Source organism: Macaca nemestrina, chromosome 10, assembly GCF_043159975.1.
Source record: "Macaca nemestrina isolate mMacNem1 chromosome 10, mMacNem.hap1, whole genome shotgun sequence".
NCBI classification, from domain to species: Eukaryota; Metazoa; Chordata; class Mammalia; order Primates; family Cercopithecidae; genus Macaca; species Macaca nemestrina.
Window position 1 is genome coordinate 111,275,037 of NC_092134.1, and position 18,771 is coordinate 111,293,807.

The following is an 18,771-nucleotide window of genomic DNA, read 5'->3' on the forward strand; positions in this document are numbered from 1 at the left end:
GTGAATTCAAGCTCTGTTACGTGGCAAATCGTGGAGGTAATGTGTTGCCCAGATGTTCCTAACCCAGGTGACTGCGGAGCAGGACTGTTTTAAATATGAAACTTACTTTTAAGTCTGTGGGATCTTATGTTGTTTCATGATGTTGTATATTGTTCTTTTGTCTTGTTTTTTTATGGACTGGTCGTTAGAGCCCAGAAGGTTAAAAATTAGAGCCTTAGAGTGTCATGAATTTTCAGAAGATAATAATCAAAAGCTAAAGGAGGTAAACGACAATAGCTAATTAAAAATATTTAAAAAGACTTGTTATGTAAGTGACATATATGCATAAGTAATTTGGACAATTTAGAAGAATACAAAGAAGGAAGTAAAATTACCCAACATTCATCACTCAGAAATGGCCATCACTACTCAAAAATGACCATCACTACTCAGAAATGACCATCATTAATGTTAGGTGAACATTAGCCTTTCCATGTGTTCAGGTAGAAGGATCAATGAACAGTTCTATAGAAATGGGGTCATAATCTACATGCTGATGAAAGTATTTAATTTTATTTGAACATAGAATAAAAAGATAAATATTAAGCTTTGGGAAGATTTGTAACACTATATATGATTTCCTAAAAGATCCCTTTGTGGTTAAGATAAAAAAGAAAATCCTATGGAAAAACACTGATGTTTGAATTATTTTTTGCTTTTATAAGGTTTACAGGACTTCTGTGTAAATTTTTGAAACCATAATTTGCACTTGTTTCATCTTTGTTTTATAAAATAGGGCTGTTCTGAAACAACATTTTGTTGAATGGAACCTATTTTAAAAACCTAAGTGTTTATAGGGCCATTGTAAAGTTCCTATGAAGCATTTAAGAAATAACATTTTAAAAGATCTTAAAACAAGTTATTACATTAATGCCTTCCTTTAATGACATGGAAACATTAGAGAAACATAGTTTATATCTTACATTGTTCTTCACACACCCAAAGATGACTGCCATCAGCTTTGATGCATGGTTCTCCAATTCTTTTGTTTATATTACACATGCTATTTTACAGTTTCCTTTTTTTCATTTAACCATGTACCCTTGAAGATTGCTCCAAGTCAGTGCATATACATACTTCATTCTTTATAACAGCTGTGCAGTATTTCTTTATATAAGAATTACCATGGTTTACTTAAACAATTTGATATTGATGGATATTTCCGTTATTGTCGTTTTTTTTTTTTTCATCGTTGATAGAAGCAGTGCTAAATGAGTATCATTGGATGTGTATCTAGGTACTTGTGGGAGTATTTTTATAGAATAAATTATAAAAAGGGGGAAATGCTAGGCTAATGGATATTTATGACATTTAGAATTTAGAATCTTCTCACTAAGTTGCTTTTGCTTACATTTTCTACCAGCAGTGCATTAGAATGCTAGGTTCCCCAAATCCTCACCAACTCTGTACAACTTAATGAAGTTTTGATGTAAAATGTAAACAGCATTGAAAGGCATTTTTTTCTTCATAATTTGTTTTTTTCGTAATTTAGATTTCAAATCTGTTAACTACCTCATAAAGTTTATCTTGGTGATTATTTCCTAACTTATTAGGACAACCTTCTTAGGGCAGCCATTTTTGTCATAGAATCTGAAATACATTTAAAAATTCTACATTATAACCTAAATTTAAGTGGTATTTATAAATTTTCTGCTCTGTTTAATCTATTATTAAAATATAAGGATGCTTCAAGACACCCAGACAATTTATCATCTTTAGCATGACACTTAAAAAAGAATGTTGTGATTTTTGCTTTAAAAGAAAGCCTGTATAAAGCTGTAAAAAAAATTATGCTAATGTTAAGTGGAAATACATCTGCAAAATACTTTTTCTCTTTTGTTTGTGGGCAATATAAAGTGTTCTTGCTACCATCAAGCGTGCTCACTGGTGAATGTCCTTTCTTACCTTACTGTGAGTTTTCAAGAAACAGGAAAAATTCAGTATTTTGATGTTGCCAAGCAAAACGAAAAAATTTGAATGTTTGGTCTGCTGCTTTTCTTTTGAGGTGTTGATAAGCATAATAGCATTATTAATATTATGTTCAGTGAAGGAAGCCTATCTTAAATTTAGGATAGTTATGATCTGGAATGTCAAGTCACTTTTGTTTCTAATTTTTTACTCCTTACCTCTGAAGAGAAGAGACTCTTTAGTAAAATTTCTCTAATATATGTAAATTTAGGCTCAGAAATGTACTTTCTTCAGTGCATTTTGGACTTGCTATGAGAAGCAGAGAGTAGTTTGGATTTAAAAGTGGTGGTTGAGAGGTATTAGACCTGAAGAGGTCATCAGTGGTGACAGATGTGGGACTGTCATTTAAAAAAATAGCATGGTTTTTGATTTCTATAAGTTTGCCTCCTTCTTGTTCTTTCTTTTTGTTTGTGTTTCCAAAGGATGGGCAGGGAGAAGATACAACAATTCATTCTGTGGTTATTTGTTCAGAGGTTATTTGTTAAGATTGACCTTAACATTATAGAGTGCAGAACCTAGAAATAAACAGAAAGATGCCTCTGTTGCTGATCAGTCCAGAAGCACTTTAAGAAACTTTGATTAACATTAACATTCATGCATTTTATTTGTAGAAAGCTTTGTAGTTTGTACTTAGAATCTATTTAATATTATTTTGATATAATTGACACATTTGTTGTCTAATCTAGCCTTTCACAGAGTAATAAGGGAGAGAAGGGCTACAAAATTACAATGAAAAACAGCGAGACTTAGAAACATCAACTCAAAAGCATGACATTCTGCCCACTGAGATAACAGTACTTTCTTCACTTTGAGGTTATGAAACCCAGTTGACCTCTGTAGTTGTGTTTCTGGGTCCAGAGCTTAAGTGATGATTCGTTGTGCTGAAGGAGAAAAGTGTGTTTGTGTTTTAGAAAGTTAATTTCAACTTATGATGCTTAAAATGGTGAGTGGATTTTGTAGGAAAACTATCTTAGAGCAGCCATTTTTATCATAGAATCTGAAATACATTTGTAAAATTCTATATTACAACTATCCTAAATTTAAGTGCCATTTATAAATTTTCTTCTCTTTTTAATCTATTATTAAAATACAAGGATGCTCCAAGACACCCAGACAGATAAGTAAGTTTAATACTTCCTTTATGAATTGGATTAAGATGACATTAGTCCTTTGTTTCTTAGTTCTGGCAAATGGTTTGTTGTTACGTACTTGAATTAAATGATTAAAGGGAGGTTTTTAGATTATTGATTGATATGGTAACAGTTATCTTTGGTATTTTTCCTTTATCTTTAGTAATCCATAATTATCCATAATAGTAATTTAAATTTTCTTTTTAACATATTTTCAATTTTATTTTACCTAATTGTACATTTATTTAGGCATATATAAATTAGTCAGTGTGCTTTTTTTTAAAACCTATCTTGTTTGATGCACCATAATTTTTAAATTAAAACTTCTCAGCTGTAAAATTAATATTAATAGTATTTAATGACTAAATCATAAATAAGCCCATGATTTTACCATGTCTGTATCTTTACTGTCTAAAGGTTGCTTTTTGTTTTCAAGACTAGTTCTATAGGGATCAAAATGATTTTGTGAATAATATAGTTGATTTTTCTTTTTGCAAAGATTAATCCTGTGAAATCAGGCTGGGTGTTCATGCCTGTAATCCCAGCACTTGGGGAGGCTAAGGTGGGTGGATCACTTGAGCCCAGGAGTTCAAGACCAGCCTGGGCAGTATGACAAAACCCTGTCTCTACAAAAATACAAAAAATTAACTGGCATGGTGGTGCACGCCTGTATTCCCAACTACTTGGGAGACTGAGGTGGGAGGATCACCTAAGCCCTGGAGGTGGAGACTGCAGTGAGCTGTGATTGTGTCCCTGTACTCCAGCCTGGGCGATAGAGTGAGACCCTGTCTCAAAAAAACCCCCAAATCCTGTGAAATCAGTTTGAACTGCTGACACATTGGTTCATATCCTTAGATCATTCATTCATTATTTTTTGAATAGTCTATACATTTTTATTGAATAGATATTATTTGCCAGTCACTATTACATAATATAATGACTATACCCGATAAAACATGGTACTTAGTCTAGAGCCTGTGTGGTCTGAATTAAAAACAAGTAAGGGAAGAAAGAAAACCCTAACACACATCCCCCTTTATATAATTTTTGTTTTTACCCGAATAAATTGAAATCATAGATGGAACAGTTTTTCAAAACTTTAGCTACTCAAAACTAATGAAAGAGGAGCTTACAGGATGTCAAGTTCATAATTTCACGAAATTTCTTTTATGTTTTAGTTAATGTAGAACGTATTGGTGTATTCTTCATGGTATAGTGCTTTTACTACCCGATTTAGCTTTTTTTTTTTTTTTTTTTTTGATGGAGTCTTGCTCTGTTGCCCTGGCTGCAGTGCTGTGGCATGATCTCGGCTCACTGCAACCTCCGCCTCCTGGGTTTACAGGTACCTGCCACCATGCTCGGCTAATTTTTGTATTTTTAGTAGAGACAGGGTTTCACCGTGTTGGCCAGGGTGGTCTCGAACTCCTGACCTAAGTTGATCCACCCGCCTCCGCCTCCCAAAGGGCTGGGATTACAGATGTGAGCCACCTAACCGGGTCACCAATATAGTTTTATGTTAAAAGTTGGGTGAAGAAAGAGTTGGGTGGGGAAAGAAGAGAAGCTTAAGGGAAGAAAGTTATGCTGCTTTCCAAATCACGTATCTTTATTCTTTATACACACACACACACACACACACACACACGACATTGTAAGTATTTATTTACATTCACTGTTCAACTGGGATGGTTAGAAAGCTTCACATTCTGGCCAGTTGCCCTGGCTTCTGAGGTCAGGCTTCTGAGGTAAGGAGTTCGAGACCAGCCTGGCCAATATGGTGAAACCTTGTCTAACTAAAAATACAAAAATTAGCTGGGTGTGGTGGCACACGCCTGTAATCCCAGGTACTTGGGAGGCTGAGGCAGGATAATCGTTTGAACCCGGGAGGCAGAGGTTGCAGTGAGCCAAGATCTTGCCACTGCACTACAGCCTAGATGACACAGCAAGACTCCGTCTCAAAGAAAAAAAAAGAAAAGAAAGCTTCACATTCCTTCTTAAAATGCTGTAGCAATATGTCAGCCTGTTTCTTTCAGAAGGCTTTTGTTAAAAGTTGAAAACAATTACAAAGAATAGAACAAAATCAGATTATGTATTTTGATAGATGAGAACATATAAAAATTTCTTGAGTTTTCCAAAAATTTTTGAAGACTGATGTTCATTTCCTTATTATATTTACAAGTAGTAAATATTTCAAAAAGGTTGGAGGAAAATTACCAATACTATAAAAAGCAGAGATACTCCAAAATGCTAGTGTTTGATAGTAGCCAGTGGGAAAACAAAAAACCAAAAAAGCCACCTTCATGAAGGAAAGTAGAACTTTACCTGTTGTCACCTCAGAATTAGGCATTGCAAAAAGTGTGATTTTATGATCTCAAAGTATGTTTACTATGCATGATTTCTAGATAATTTTCCTGTCCTGTAAGCTCTGGATCTTGACTTAATGAAATATTTTCTGCTTAGACTAGCTGAAGTGAAACCTTTAAATTCTTATCCACTTGCCCTTCCTGATTTCACTGTTTATACCTGGAAGAGTATCCATTTTTGCTGGGTTTCATGTTTAACATTGAAGGGTTTGGACTTTCATGCTCTATAAGGCTGAATTAAAGCCATTCTTTTTGGTACTGCTACATTAGCATTTTTTCTCAAACTCAGCTGCCATTTACCTGAAGAACATGGTGACACAATACTGGCCAGATCGAGAACCTCCACCAGGAGAAGCAATATTTCCATTCAATATTCACGAAAACGATCGCCAGCAAATACGTGATAACATTGTGGAAGGAATAATTCGGTCTCCAGATTTAGTGAGGTATGTGGTGCTATATCTTTAGGATTACTAGAAAGCCTGAAATGCTTAGATCTGAGGGTAGGTGCTGTTGGATCTAATCCTCAGACTCATGTTTCTTTTTCTAAAGAGGTAAAGTAATAAAGAGGGACACTCAAAGAATATTATTTTACTTAGTGGTCTTTGCATTTGTAATTCTTTGCCTCAAGATATTTTGGAAAAGATTTTGTTGCCATATGTTGCCACAAAAAGAGGTAAGATTAAAAAAAAAATCATACTTAACCAAAACAATTGTGTAAATCTTGCTACTTAAATGACCTTTATTCTTAGTAATGATCGCTTGACTTTTTTTACTACCTGCTTTTCTTTTCTTTGATACAGAGAGATTGATTCTGGGAATTTTTACCTACCACCTATCTTAATCTTTCCCTGTATTTTTATTCACATTTATGAATTGAGCATGTTTTCCTTCAGAGAAGACAGGATAGAGTAGGTATTAACTAGAAGAATTGTCTCCAGTTTTTGAAAATCATAGATTAGATGCCATAGAGCAGTAGTGTCCCTCAGAACTTTCTGCAGTGACAGTGTTCTATGTCAGTGCTGTCTAATATTAGCCACATGGCATCAATGACTGTTGAGCACTTGAAATGTTGCTAGTGTAACTGAGGAACGGAATTTTTAATTCCATTTACTTTTGATTCATTTAAAGTGTGCATATGTAACTAGCAGCTGCTCTATTGGACAGAGCAGCTGTATAGTCAAAAATTTTGCAGTCTTAAAATTGGAGAAACAAATTCTTTTCAACACACAAGATAGTAATTAGGTATCTTTTGAAAATGCAGGGACAAACAGGTGAAAACAGTGGTAGAGGAATGAAACTTTTTAATGTCAAGAAGTTGAATATAACGTTAGCCCTGAGTATCTAATAGCCATCATGACATAAGCAGTGGAAAAGGAAGAAAGTACCATGGGTAACAGGAAGGAGAACAAGCATTGAACTCTTAAAGCAATTAATTTGTTAAGAGCACAAAATAGGTGTACTGGTTAAAAATAAATCACTATTATTCTCATTGGTTGCCCAAATGCCAGTCATGGGACTGATACCCCTGTGGTACCATCATCTATCCATTTATTTTCAAAATCTTACATTTTCAGATCTCCCTTAATCTTCGAGTGGTTCTACACAGTAATGCATGAAGGATGGCCTTTCATAACCATCCTTTGCTTGGAATGAGAAAGGACTGGGAGGATCAACCTGAAAATGAGATTTAAAAAAATGAAAAGCTTCAGTGTTATTGTATACAAATATGACATTTATTGTTTAAAGGAGCAGCTACTACTGGCACTAGAGGAGATTTTTGTCTTTATTGTGGGACAGTTCTCTGTGGCTTTGCCCCTTTTATGTCCTTAAGGCTTAACTATAATCATTGTTGAAAGTTCTTCCGCCTATTCTCAAAGTTTAGGAGTATTACAAAGGGATTTTTCAAATAGATTTGATAGTGTGAAGAAAAGGCATCATTTTGTTTAATTTTACGAGTTTAAGTGAATCTGAGTTACTGGTTGTTCAACTGAAAATGCTTTCTTTTTTTTAGTTGCGTTGTGGAATCCTAATTTTGCTTCTTAACTATTTGAAAATGTCATGTAAGGTCATATTTGGTGATATCATTGAATTGATAGTTTGTAGAAAAGAAATTTTTGCCCCTGTTTTCTTTTCAGTTTCAGTTAAAGTGGAAATCTCATTGAGGAAATGATTACTGATCTATGTTATCAGATAACATATTTTAGCATTTAACTTTGTGGTTTTATTGAAGGAATATTTTTTTCCTCTGTTTTATGTATCTTCTGTTGGCTTTTTCATTTATTTCTTTGGAAGTAGCTCTTAGGTCTCCCCTTCAGGAATTGCCTCGCTAATACATGTTTCTTTCTTATACTCGGGATACACAAATTAGTATCTCAGACTGCTTTGGATAGATTCAACATACGGTGTTGGGTTTTAACTGATAAAGGATGAGTTCAAGGTTTTGGCCCATAGAGAAGCTTCCACAATTATGTAGGCCTTCTTTGTACTTATTTGTACCATCTTTAGACTAAGTTTGTCTGTTTGAAGTGTTATTTTCTTCCCCATTTAGGATATGGTAACCAAAATATGAGATATAATAAGCTGGGAAATTTTACAGAGCGGAGGTAGACTTTGCAGTTTTTTGAAAATTTTAAACTATTTAAAAATTGTTTTGAACTGTATTTAGGATAAGATAGCTTGAAAGGTTTCATTCATTTTAGGAACTCACCCATTCTGTTTATTTTCAGCAAGTTGAGCCACTAAAGTTGTTTTTTTAGATATGTCTTTTCCCCTATCCCATGTATACAATTATATAATACAGGTAAATAGGAGATAACAAACTTTTATGTAAAATATTAGAAGGCTTTGAAACATAGTATTTATAACTACTTAGATTTTGGACTTTTCTTCCCTACCTTGTAGAGTCCAGTTAACAATGTGTCTCCGTGCCATCATAAAACATGATTTTCCTGGTCACTGGCCAGCAGTAGTCGACAAGATAGACTATTACTTGCAATCACAGAGCAGTGGAAGCTGGCTTGGCAGTTTATTATGTCTGTATCAACTGGTGAAGACATATGAGTAAGTTGGTTTCCATTGGCTGAAGAAAGCAGCCTTGTGTAACTTAGAAATAATTAAGTTGCATAGAGTGGTCTGTTGTGGATGTTCTGCACAGGTGATCAGATTAGTCTGGGAAATGTTGAGTTAAACATGCTTAAATGTGTTTATTTGCTGCAGTTATTGAAAGAAACTTTAATGTGCTGATGGATATTGCTAACCTCTGAGACAGTGATATAATATGAAGCACTTCAAAAACTTTTTAGTTGCACAGGACCATTTATTAACAGCTTCCTTGGAAACTCTGATACAGAGATACCTTAATACTTGTCTTCTAGGGAGTATGTTAAATAAACCAAAACATGTACTTTTTTGGATGCAAGATAGAAAATGTTGACGTTTCTTTGCTAATGACATTCTTTTCCATAAAAGCAGTTTGGGTAGGTGGAGGACTAATATCACACTTAATAGTATTGCTTTCTGGTTTCTAGGAAGATTGCTACATGTGCATATAAAGTCCTGTAGTTCTCCTTTTAAACTGGTTAGTTCCTACCTACTCTACTTACGGAATTTTTGAAAATATTTCAGATTTATAGCAATTAAAGCGATCTAAGAGCAACTAAATTTTAAACTACTTTAACTGCTCAATTTAGGGTAATATAAGAAAAAAACATTTTCTCCCATATTTGTTACGTTATTTGTCTATTTAAAATAGCATAGCAACTTGTATTTTATAGTACGAATTTTGGCTTGATGAAAATTAATTTAAATACTAGAAACATTCATGTAGGAAAAATGCAAAATAGTCTTGAATTGCTTTAAACTAGTCTAAACTGTGCCTAAAACAGGATGTGTTATTTTAAATTTCTTTTCAACTTAATTCTAGCAATTCAAACAGAAACTGTAAGCCAATGTTAATGATTTTGTTTTGTTAGTTTTATGTATTTAAAAATATTTTCTAATTTATTATTGATAGTTCTTTGGGTGGGAAAAATTACTTTTCTCTTTTTGTCTTTGCTCATGTAGATATAAGAAAGCAGAAGAGAGAGAACCTCTTATAATAGCAATGCAGATATTCCTGCCTCGTATTCAGCAACAAATCGTGCAGCTCCTTCCTGATTCCTCCTATTATTCTGTATTACTGCAGAAACAAATTCTGAAAATCTTTTATGCACTTGTTCAGGTAGGTTTCTGTTGCAGAAAACAAATATGGAGTCCTGTATTTCTGCCTGACACATGGAAAGTGCTCAGTAAGTATCACTTATTATTAAAAATTATTATATATTCTCCCATATATTTCTTTAAAAAATGCTTTTGAGGAACAGGTTCACAGAAATTAATTGCCCAAGATCATCTCAATGGCAGATCTGCCCCTGTGTGCATTTCACTCCAGTGTCTGAAATCATGGGTAAAGCACAACCAGGGTAGGTAAACCTACCTGCTCTAAAACCTGATTACTTGACTTATCTGTTCTATAGCATTCCTGCCTGTAGATTAGTTATGAGAGAAGAAGAAGGTAAAGAAGAAGAGAGTCCCTCTTCTATTGGGAAATCATATTGATGGTAGTTTCTTTGCATTTGACTCAAAGCTAACAGAAGATTTAAGGCTCATTTTCCTTGGTTTAAAATACTGCCTAAAAAAAAAAAAAATCTGAATGCTATAAGGGATACCAACATGGGAATCCAGAAAGATGGAATATGTTTGAAATATAAAAATATTTAACATCAAATCCTTGAAAGGCTTGGGTACATTATTTAGATCTGATTGGAGGAAGAATAATTGTTTTCAGTCTTAACTGTTTGATGAATGAATTAAACTCTGTTACATGCTTTCTAGTTGAATTTGTCATGAGAAGAGGATGGTTTTGTTGAGCTCAAAAACCAAGATAGTTTGGATCTGTCTTTGGCTTTTTATTGACTTAGATACTTAAACTGTTTCAGAATATTTTACTTTTTCTTTTTTCTTTCTCTCTCTCTCTTTCTTTCTTTCTTTCTTTCTTTCTTTCTTTCTTTCTTTCTTTCTTTCTTTCTTTCTTTCTTTCTTTTCTTTTCTTTTCTTTTCTTTTCTTTTCTTTTCTTTCTCTCCTTCCTTCCTTCCTTCCTTCCTTCCTTCCTTCCTTCCTTCCTTCCTTCCTTCCTTCCTTCCCTCCCTCCCTCCCTCCCTCCCTCCGTCCCTCCCTCCCTCCCTCCTTCCCTCTTTCCCTCCTTCCTTCCTTCCTTCTTTCGTTCTTTTTTCTTTCGTTCTTTTTTCTTTCGTTCTTTCTGTCTTTCTGTCTTTCGAGTCCGAGTCTCGCTCTGTTGCCCAGGCTGGAGTACAGTGGCGCGATCTCGGCTCACTGCAAGCTCCACCCCCCGGGTTCACGCCGTTCTCCTGCTTCAGCCTCCCGAGTAGCTGGGACTACAGGTGCCTGCCAGCACACCTGGCTCTTTTTTTGTATTTTTAGTAGACACAGGGTTTCACCATGTTAGCCAGGATGGTCGCCATCTCCTGACCTCGTGATCTGCCCACCTCGGCCTCCCAAAGTGCTGGGATTACAGGCGTGATCCACCGCGCCTGCTCCAGAATATTTTACTTTAATAAAGATTTATATTTTTATTAAAGCCTCATCTTTTAAACTTTTAATAGGCGTAGTCTGAGGCAGCGTTTTTTTTTTCCCCCAGAGCAGACTTTTTGCAGGGAAAGAGAAGGGGGAAGGAGTCAAATGTGAGAGGAGGAGAAACTAGAATACTAGGAAAATATGTTCTCACTTGTTTTGAAATAATATTCAGAGGCCAGACTTCCCTTTTTTATTGAGAGAAACAGCTAGAAATTGGGAAGTAAGACAAAGGCTGATGAAATAATTTTTCTAAAGCCTCTACCTCTAATTGGTTTGCTAAGAGGACAGAATCTACATATTTTTCTCAGTCTATACTTGTTAAAAACCTGAAAAACCTCAATATTTTTAACCATTTTGGTAATCTATTATGTACTAATACATTAATATTCTCCTCTGGGAAATAGAAATTTAGAAGGCATTAGGAGCCACTATTATAATGCTGACATAAGTAAAAAGCGATAATATGAGAAGGGGCAGACAATTTTGTTTTTAAAAGTATGAGCAGCTGGGTGTGGTGGCTCAAGTCTGTAATCCCAGCACTTTGGGAGGCTGAGATGGGCGGATCACCTGAGGTCTGGAGTTCAAGACCAGCCTGGCCAACATGGTGAAACCCCATCTCTAGAAAAATACAAAAATTAGCCGGGAATGATGGTGAGTGCCTCTAATTCCAGCTATTCCAGAGGCTGAGGTTGGAGAATCGCTCCAACCCAGGAGGCGGAGGTTGCTGTGATCCAAGATTGCACCATTGCACTCCAGTGTGGGTGACAGAGTGAGACTCCGCCTCAAATAAAATAAAATTGTAATACAACAGATGTTGTCTAAGTAGCATTTATAATATTTGTACAGGGCACGTGGATATTCTATACAGAAGCTCATCCTAACCCTCAGCCTACTTCTCCTCTGTTCCCTATATCAAATCCAAATGGCTCCCAAATACACTTAGAATAAAGTGTGAACTTCTTAATATAGCCCATAAAGCCCTTCATCTCCCCCACCTTCTTCTCTTATTCCTACCTTTGTACATGTACAGTCATGTGTTACTTAACTCTGGGGATACATTCTGAGAAATGCCTTGTTAGGTAATTTTTGTCCCTGTGTGAACATTGTAGAGTGTACTTACACAAATGTAGACGCTATAGCCTACTACATACCTAGGCTATGTGTTGCTCCTCGGCTGCAAACCTGTACATGTTACTGTACCAAATACTGAAAGCAACTGTAACTCAATGGTAAGTAATAGAAAAGATACGCTAAAAATACAGCATAAGATATTTTTTTAAAGGCACACCTGTATAGGGTACTTACCATGAATGGAACTTGTAGGACTGAAAGTTGCTGTGGGTGAGGTAGTGATGAGTGAATGTGAAGGCCTAGGATGTTAGTCTGTGCTTACAAATGTTGAACATTTAGGCAACACTAAATTTATAAAATTTATCTGCAATAATAAATTACCCCTAGCTTACTGTAACTTTTTTACTTCATAAACTTTAATTTTTTTTTTTTTTTTTTTGAGACAGAGTCTCACACTGTCATCTGGGCTGGAGTACAATGGCATAATCTTGGCTCACTGCCACCTCTGCCTCCTGGTTCAAGCAATTCTCCTGCCTCAGCCTCCTGAGTAGGTGGGATTACAGGCACTTGCCACCACACCTGGCTAATTTTTTGTATTTTTAGTAGAGATGGGGTTTCACTATGTTGGCCAGGCTGGTCTCAAACTCCTGACCTCGTGTTCCGCCTGCCTCGGCCTCCCAAAGTGCTGGGATTACAGGCGTGAGCCACCGCGCCCAGTCAAACTTTAAAATTTTCAACTTTTTGACTCTGTTATACTAACACTTAGTTTAAAATATTAACGTGTTGTACAACTGTACAAAAATATTTTGTTTATATCCATATTTTAAAAGGTTTTATATTTTAGAATTTTTCTTTTTTCAAAGTTTTTCATTAAAAACTAAGACACGCACGTGTTAGCCTAGGCCTATGCAGGGTTGGGATCATCAATATCACTGTGTTCCACTTCTATATTTGTCCCACTGGAGTGTCTTCGTTTCAGGGGCAATATGGAGCTGTCATCTATGATAATAATGCCTTCTGGAATACCTCCTGAAGGACCTACTGGAGGCTGTTTTAGAGAACTTAAAAAGAATAAAAGTAGAAGGAGTACACTCTAAACTAATGATAAAAAGTATTGTATAGTAAATATATAAACTAGTAGCATAGTTGTCATTACCAATTAGGTACTGTATAAAATTGCTATACTTTATACAGCTGGCAATGCAGTTGGTTTGTTTACACCAGCATCACCACAAATATTTGAGTAATGCATTGTGCTATGACTTTAAGATGGTTACTATGTCACTAGGTGATAGAAATCTTTCAGCTCTGTTCTAATCTTACGGGACCATTGTTGTATATGCAGTCTGTCACTGACCGAAACATTGTTATGTCGTGCATGACTATATATATTTTTTCCAGTTTGAGTGTAAGCTTTGTGGGGGCAAAGATTGTCTATTTTATTGTCTGTAGTATGTAGCGTGTTTTGTACTGAATGGATGTGGAGACAATATCCCTCTTCTGCACCTCACAGTACAGCAGAAGTGAGCCACATATCTGTGTAGTACAAAGTGGACTGTAATTATTATGCTACAGTGTAGAGGAAAGTAATTTAAAAAAAGTTTCATATAATGAGATAAAGATTTTCATCAAGGTAGTTAAAATGGAAAGTTTGACCCTCAAAGGGGTAAGTCATAACAATCACTCACCTAGAGTCTCATGCTGAATAAATGAGACCTCGGTGTATTCATTTTTTTTTTTCCTTTTAAAAAGGAGACCCAAGAAACAACTCATGGCAGGTAGTCTTCTAAATTTAAAAATTTAAGTTCTATATATGCATATGAATCTATTTTAAGTTAGGTTGAACCATATAAGATTGCTGTTTTCATTCTCAAATGTTAGCCCTTTTGTATATTTTAACCTTACAATATACATAAAATTGTTGTTCTTTTTGGATGGGAAGAATTATTGTTCGTGTTGTTGTTCTTCTGTTTTCCAGTATGCATTGCCTCTTCAGCTAGTGAATAACCAAACCATGACAACGTGGATGGAGATCTTCCGAACTATTATCGACAGGACCGTTCCTCCTGTAAGAAAAAGCTTTTCCCAAGAAAAATAGGGGTGACGAGTTTGGAATATTTCTGGTAGACTAATTCATTATCCATGCCTGCTCTTTGAAAAAATTTACTACTATAATAAATTATTAAAATAATTCATAATACCATTTTTAGAAAGCTTAGATAAGCAATTTAAATCCTACCAAAAATGAAAACTGTTTTTAAAACTTTATATTTATTCCTCTAGTCTTTTTTTTTCCCTCTGCGTCTATACACAACATATTTAATTTATAAAAGTAGTGTATATTGGCTGGGCATGGTGTCTCACACATGTAATCCTAGCACTTTGGGAGGCCAAGCTGGGAGGATCACTTGGGGCTAGGAGTTCAAGACCAGTCTGTGCAACATAGTGGAACCTTGACTCTACAAAATGAAAAAAAAAAAAAAAAAGCTAAATGTGGTAGCATGTGCCTGTAGTCCCAGCTACTTGGGAAGTTGAGGTGGGAGGATCACTGGTAGTTTGAGGCTGCAGTAAACTATGCTTGGGGAACAGAGCAAGACCCTATCTCAAAAAGGAAAAAAAAAAAAAGAAGTATTTATTGATACTATTTTGAAATTCAGTTTTCACTTAAAACTTATAAATATTTTTATGATTATCAATGCTTTTATACTTTTTTTTTTTTTTTGAGACAGGGTCTTGCTCTGTTGCCCAGGCTGGAGTGCACTGGTGCAATCTCGGCTCACAGCAAGCTCCGCCTCACGGGTTCATGCCATCCTCCTGCCTCAGCCTCCCGAGTAGCTGGGACTACAGGTGCCCACCACCACGCCCGGCTAATTTTTGGTTTTGTATTTTTTTTAAGTGGAGATGGGGTGTCACCGTGTTGACCAGGATGGTCTCGATCTCCTGACCTCATGATCTGCCCACCTTGGCCTCCCAAAGTGCTGGGATTACAGGCTTGAGCCACCGCGCCCAGCCTATACTGTCATTTTTGTTGAATGTTTTACTTGCTGGATGTTTAGGCTTTAATTTTTTAGTGTTTTAAGAATGTACTTAAATTTTTATGCACATATATGATTATTTTCTTTGGATAAACTAGAAGCATGTAAGGCTTTTCACTAATCTTGCAGAGTGCTCTTCAAGAAAGTGTGCCCTCAGTTACACTTTAAGAAGCAGTGATTGAGAATGCCTGTTATGGGTACACACTTAATTCTATGTTTTTCCATTTGATAGGGAAAAGATGGTGTTTCATTTTGATCTGCAATAATACTATTTTTAATTTATCACATTAGTTCTTGTATCTATTAAAATTTTGGTTTGTCTTAAAATGTGCAGCATTGTGTCTGTTGTCCATATTGTGAGACAAAGTATTTTGACGTTTAACTTACATACATAAATGCACAGAACTTAATGACTAGTTCAGTGAATTTTGACATACACTTGTGTTATCACCCAGATAAAAATGTAGAACCTCTTCATCATCTCAGAGTTTCCTGAAGGAACCATGGTGTTTTGTATTTTGTCCTCTGCTTATTTAGGCCTTTCGAAGATAGGAGGTAAATGTGAACAGCGGCATTGGTTAGTTGAAATTTACTTTGCTTATTTAATTCCTACCTAGCAATCTATAAAGTAAGAATTTTCATTTATATAGCAATCTAACTTCACGTTTAATATGACTTAACCTATATCAAGATTTATCCTGCCTTTGTTATTCGCATAAATCCTTTTATTATGCAGAACTTTAATCTGGGTAATTTTGTCCTGTTAGGAGACTCTGCACATTGATGAGGATGATAGACCAGAACTGGTATGGTGGAAGTGTAAGAAGTGGGCACTGCATATCGTAGCTCGGCTCTTTGAACGGTAATTATCTGTTTATTACATTGATGATCATACAGCCAGTATCTCAGTATCAGATATGATTATTTGTCTTTAGAGCCACCGAGAACCAAGAGTCACTCTGTTTAAAGCAGCTTAATTTTAATTATTGGCTTTGAGATCGTAATGAAGTGGGTGGTCTTTTCTGGATCTTTTCTATTCTTCTGTGAAAAACTTGGAAAAATAACATTGTTCAGCCCATTGGTAATATCTAAGAATTATGCAAGAAGCTGCATGGTCACTCAACTCCGTAATAATGTCAACTTTAATTTTAAAAGCATTTATTGAAAAAATGTATGTCAGTTGTAACATTTTGATTTCGAATATTCACCCTTTAGGAGCTTTTGGTTTAGCAAGTGAAAGCTTCTGTCTAAAACTTTACAGTATGGCCCATGGTCTAAGTACAGGTTATCTTGATTTCATTTTGTGGCTTGTGGGAAAAAAAGGCAGTGTTAGTTTTCTGTCCCAATAGAATCCATCTTTGAATAAGGGCCTATATTTGAACTAGCAAGCATGCTGTTTGTAAAATTCACGGTATTTGTACATTGTCTTTTTGTATTTTAAGATACGGAAGCCCAGGAAATGTCACAAAAGAATACTTTGAATTTTCTGAATTCTTTTTGAAAACCTATGCGGTGGGCATTCAGCAGGTAATAAACTTATGCTTTTAAAATAGAAGAAGGGTTACTTCTGAAAGTAAAGTCATTTCTATTGGAAGTAGGTTACAAACATACTAATTCATTACATATTTATAGAGGATGAAAGGACAGTTCTGGGAATCTATTATAGTGCAATTAGCTTTCAAACCGAGTTTCCAGTGCAATTAGTTTTAGAACCAAATGTCCCAAGACAGCCACCACCAGAACTGAATCCTAGATTCTGGACTCAAACCTTTTAAGTTGATAGGGGTGTAGCAGTCACCAGTGTTAGATTGGGCTCTTTTATTAATTCTCTGACCTCTTTGGAGTTTTTTGATCTTCATTTCTTCACCTCTTTGTTCTAAGTTTTTATTTTAGAAGACTTATATAATATGAATTGGCATAGGAAGAGTAGTTGAGCTTATTAGACGTCAAGATTCTTAGCTGAGAACTTAAACATTTCTATGGAAATTTGGGAACCATCCTGTATAGTGAAAATTAGTTCCTGAAACAATCCAAGTTGATACAATGTTTAAAAATTTTAAAAGCTGGCCGGGCGCAGTGGCTCAAGCCTGTAATCCCAGCACTTTGGGAAGCCGAGATGGGCGGATCACGAGGTCAGGAGATCGAGACCATCCTGGCTAACACGGTGAAACCCCGTCTCTACTAAGAAATACAAAAAATAGCCGGGCGAGGTGGCAGCGCCTGTAGTGCCAGCTACTCAGGAGGCTGAGGCCGGAGAATGGCGTGAACCCAGGAGGCGGAGCTTGCAGTGAGCTGAGATCCGGCCACTGCACTCCAGCCTGGGCGACAGAGCGAGACTCCGTCTCAAAAAAAAAAAAAAAAAAAATTTTAAAAGCTACAAAGGACAAGTGGTGGACGAAGACTGGTTGATCAGTGTTACCATTTAAATCATATTTTTGTTTATGTTTCAATAAAATTTATTAATTATTGACCACTGGCTGTGTCAGGACCATATTGAGGAAGCAAAGACTAATTAGACATAGGAAAAAGCTTTAATGACATAGAGGGTGTTGCTAGATGTTTTTTTTTTTGAGATGGAGTTTCGCTCTGTCGCCCAGGCTGGAGTGCAGTGGCACAATCTCAGCTCACTGCAACTTCTGCCTCCTGGGTTCAAGCGATTCTCCTGCCTCAGCCTCCCAAGTAGCTGGGATTAAAGGCACACACCACCACACCTCGCTAATTTTTTATATTTTTGGGTAGAGGTGGAGTTTTACCATGTTGGCCAGGCTGATCTTGAACTCCTGATCTCAAGTGATCCACCCAACTTGGATTCTCAAAGTGCTGGTATTACATGCGTGAATCACCGTGCCCGGCTCTAGAGGTTTTTTTTAAAAATAGCTCTTTATTGTCAGCATTATAGTGTTAAGTACTTAGAACCTGTCGTCTTGAGATGGAGTACTCCCTTTTATGGATTATCATTTTGCCTAGTAAAATGCTTTCTAAAAAGTACAGTGCAACAATTCAGGAAGGCTGTAGTTATATAGTTGAATTTCTCACAAGTTTTTTGTTCGCTGGTGAGACAATCTATAGGGAAAATTAGTGAATAAAACCAGGACAACCAGGAAACTGGTCAGCTGTCTTCTGCCCCTTTCACTGCTGTCCACTACTGTTAAACTCCTTCAAGTATCTTAAAGTTAATTTCCACTTGAAGAGTGGTGAGTCGATTTTTTTTCAGTGTCATAAACATGTATGTGTGTGTATACATGTATACACACATATAAAAATGCCATTATATCCGTGTTATAAACTCTTGGTACCATGGTTATTTAAGGTATATATTCCTGATACTTAAAAATAGTTTTCTTATCAGGGACTCTTCTCTCCCCCACTGTTGTGTGGGGAGATAATCTCCCATTTCCCATCTCCCATCACCCCTACTTTGTATGAGCCACATCTGTATTAGAAAGAATCATGTTCAGTATCATCCATTTCTAGCTTGCATCACAGAAAGGGTTTCTACATGATGATAGGACTTCTGATAAATTTGGTAAACC

General features: G+C 35.9%; 1 protein-coding gene across 2 annotated transcripts in view; it reads left to right on the top strand.

Annotated features, from left to right (window-relative positions):
* LOC105484179 (importin 8) overlaps positions 1-18,771 on the top strand; it is a 67,628-nt gene that overhangs the window by 5,677 nt on the left and 43,180 nt on the right. The window contains exons 3-8 of one of the 2 annotated variants that reach the window (XM_011745562.2): positions 5,787-5,943; positions 8,402-8,560; positions 9,563-9,719; positions 14,182-14,271; positions 16,006-16,100; positions 16,681-16,765. In XM_011745562.2, coding sequence (XP_011743864.1) covers positions 5,787-5,943; positions 8,402-8,560; positions 9,563-9,719; positions 14,182-14,271; positions 16,006-16,100; positions 16,681-16,765 — 743 coding nt within the window. Of the gene's footprint in view, positions 1-5,786; positions 5,944-8,401; positions 8,561-9,562; positions 9,720-10,847; positions 12,362-14,181; positions 14,272-16,005; positions 16,101-16,680; positions 16,766-18,771 lie in introns of those variants that run through there. The other variant, XM_071071957.1, reaches the window with a different exon arrangement.